Source organism: the organism of the source record quoted next (genome assembly GCF_019968985.1).
Source record: "MAG: Porospora cf. gigantea B chromosome Unknown PgB_NODE_2975_length_2963_cov_128.354, whole genome shotgun sequence".
NCBI lineage: Eukaryota > Apicomplexa > Conoidasida > Eugregarinorida > Porosporidae > Porospora > Porospora cf. gigantea B.
The window spans coordinates 1-2963 of NW_027178897.1; the positions used below are offsets into that span (position 1 = coordinate 1).

The 2963-nt window shown below is 52.4% G+C and overlaps 3 protein-coding genes across 4 annotated transcripts; 2 read left to right on the top strand and 1 right to left on the bottom strand.

The window, feature by feature from the left end:
* Window positions 1–334: 334 nt before the first annotated feature.
* On the bottom strand, window positions 335–1096 carry KVP17_001144 (uncharacterized protein; the record flags this gene model as incomplete). Its single annotated transcript, XM_068516285.1, has 1 exon — window positions 335–1096. One exon carries the CDS (start codon window positions 1094–1096, stop codon window positions 335–337), a length of 762 nt encoding a protein of 253 aa, XP_068375747.1.
* A 59-nt stretch (window positions 1097–1155) lies between these two features.
* KVP17_001142 (uncharacterized protein) lies at window positions 1156–2388 on the top strand (the record flags this gene model as incomplete). Its single annotated transcript, XM_068516282.1, has 1 exon — window positions 1156–2388. One exon carries the CDS (start codon window positions 1156–1158, stop codon window positions 2386–2388), a length of 1233 nt encoding a protein of 410 aa, XP_068375744.1.
* A 27-nt stretch (window positions 2389–2415) lies between these two features.
* KVP17_001143 (uncharacterized protein) lies at window positions 2416–2725 on the top strand (the record flags this gene model as incomplete). Of its 2 annotated transcripts, XM_068516284.1 has the most annotated exons (2): window positions 2416–2442; window positions 2471–2725. In XM_068516284.1, 2 exons carry the CDS (start codon window positions 2416–2418, stop codon window positions 2723–2725), a joined length of 282 nt encoding a protein of 93 aa, XP_068375746.1. The 2 variants fall into 2 exon arrangements, with proteins under 2 accessions (XP_068375746.1, XP_068375745.1); XM_068516283.1 differs by lacking the exon at window positions 2416–2442 and having other exon boundaries at window positions 2486–2725.
* Between the last annotated feature and the right edge of the window lie 238 nt (window positions 2726–2963).

Sequence of the window (2963 nt, forward strand, 5' to 3'; positions counted from 1 at the left end):
CAAGATGACAAACTGCAGGAGTCTCTCTGATTCTTGATGAATCCACGCATCACAATGGGTTTGATTGAGGGTTTGGAAGGTTCACGAGATGACAAACTACTGGAGTCTCTGATTTTGTCGATATGCACCAGAAACGCATAAGGTTCATTGTCAAAACGAAGCGTAGCACAATTATGTCGCCTCGCTTTTGGAATTGTGCAGGTGATGACAAATTGCAAGGACCGATTCTTTATGAATCTGCTACGATTGATGTGTGCAAGGCAAACATCTCTCCACACATCACAATCGTAATTGCTTTCGTTGCGTTTGGTGGACTGCATTTGCAACAAGTAATTTATGTGTCTACATTTCGACCATCAAAATCGTTGGAGCCCTCAGCAGGCTTGGGAATAGTACCAGCTTTCACTTTGGACTTGATGAGATAGAAATGCTTCTCAGTCATAAGGTCCAGCGGAGTCTTCCCTTCGGAGTTTTTCATGAAGAGAAGGTCGGGACACGCAGAGGCAAGAAGTACGATGTTAGCTTCCTGTTGGGCCTCGGCAGCGGCGTGTAACGCCGAGTACTGGCTGCCTTTCTGTTGCTCCTTAAAGTTCAGGTCGTCTCGATCAACCAGCAGGCGCATTACCTCAGCGCAGTGACCACCTGCACAGAGCAGAAGGGGGGTCCGCCCGTAGTTGTCGATAGCGTTAACGTTGGCACCGGCGGCCAGAAGCCGCTGGACGATTCCGTCGCGATTGCGGGAACAGGCGTGGTGAAGAGGTGTGGTTCCGGCGTCACTGCAGGCGTTCGCATCGACATCGCCGTCTTCCAGCAGAAGCCGCACCGCCTCGTCGCTGCCGGCGGCGCTAGCGCAGTGAAGCGCTGTCCAACCACTGAGATCGCGCGCGTTGCGTTCTGTGTCAGGATACGACAACAGCTTTTTGATAATGCTCTTGTGGTTGAGGGAGCAGCTCCAATGGAGGCCTGTTCTGCCGTCGTCGTCGCGCAACGAGACGAGGGAGGGGTCGTTTTCCAGCATGAACATCACATCCTCTTCGTCCTGATCCTCCAGCCACCGGAACCAAGCAGCCTCCTTTGTGAGCTGAGTTTCGAGCATCAAATTCAATATATGGGATTGGATAGCAACGTTCCAAGCATCAAATACAAATTCTACAGATGAATGATCCTATCCTTGAGGAGCTCGTGCAGCGATTTAAGGAGTACTCAGCAATAGATACTGAGTCCGACACTACACAGAAAACAGTGCCGAGCACCGCAGGGCAATGGACTCTCGCGAAGCTTCTACTCGAGCAGCTCAACCGAATGGACCTCAACGACGTCCATCTCGATGAGAACTGCGTTCTGACAGCCCATCTTCCTGGCTCTGGCGCTCCAGTCGGATTCGTTGCTCATTTGGACACCGCGAATGTAGGCCTCTCTGGGAAGGTGCGATGCTCTGAGCATCTGTTCGATGGGGATTTCGATATGGGTCCAGGGAACCGGTTTCGAGTTTCGGAGCATCCAGAGATTCTGCCGTACATGAACGAAAGGATTCTGTTCAGTGACGGCACCAGCGTGCTTGGTGCCGACAATAAAGCGGCCGTCGCTGTGCTGATGACGATGCTGAACAAGATGAGCAGACGTACAAACAGACCCAACATTTATGTCGCTTTCGTACCTGATGAGGAAATCGGCTTGCGAGGCAGCAAACTCCTCAACCTCAGCAGGTTACCCGTACGCTTCGCTTATACCATAGACTCCTGCGAGATTGGCGAAGTGGTACTTGAGACATTCAACGCGGCATCGGCTACGCTCCACGTTCATGGCGTCACGGCCCACCCAATGAACGCCAAGGATGTCCTAGTCAACCCCATCCTTGTGGCCATGACCATTGTGTCTAAGCTCGACCAGAACGCCGTCCCAGAGAAGACTGAGGGCCGAGAAGGTTACATATGGGTGAACGGCATTCAGGGAGGCGTAAGCGAGTGCGTTTTAAACCTCTCCATAAGGGACCACGATCAGCGCAAGTTCGAAGACAAGAAGTTGTTGCTGACCACAGCCATACAGGAAGCTCAGGAACTTTTTCCTAAAGCGAAAGTCGCACTTGAGCTGGTAGACGTATACCAGAACATTGCCGACTGTTCGAATGCTGATTCACTAACCAGCAAGCTTATCTACCAAGCGCTCGAGAAGGCTGGGATTCAACCGAAGACGATATCAATGCGAGGCGGTACTGACGGCTCTGCGCTCTCGGCTAGGGGCCTTTACACGCCCAACTACTTCACAGGGGCGCTTAACTTCCATTCCAAGTACGAGTTCTTACCCCTAAGCAGCTTCAAAAAGTCGTTCGATGTCACGTGGCACATTGCTGAAGCGTGTCAACATGTGGTGGCACCTGGCAGTGTCTGAACTTGTAATAAGCTGTAATTTTGGCCTATGGCGTCTGTGCCTTGTGATAAGACTGTGGGTTGAGCCTCAATACCTCACATAGGCCGTCACCTTCGCTATGCCCAACGAGGGGCACACTCTCGGGAACATACTTAGATCCATTCTGGCCAACAACGCGGACGTCGAGTTCGTTGGCTATTCAGTGCCTCATCCTACCCAACCGGAAATGTATCTCAGATTACAAACACACGACAGACCAGCTGCTGACGTACTCCACGAGGCGTTAGAGCAGCTGGAGTTCATGTGTGACAAGATCGGAGAAGAGTACGAGTCGGCCATGAAGAGGTTTAGCGAGTAGAGATGCAATGGGTAGATTTTGGCTGGTTTATCTGTCATGGACTGTGTTTCTTGTGTGCCGGATAGAGCGTTCAGAAATGAGCCCCTGCACGGGGCCGAAAGATCGTCCACGGGCTCTCGACTGGTGACAAAGAGGCCGCCTAATGCTCGACAGCCTGGGACAGGTCGAGGGGGTCGAGGCAGTGGAGGAGGGGGAGGAGCTGTCGCTGATACACAGCTGACGCTGCCGACGAAGCTAG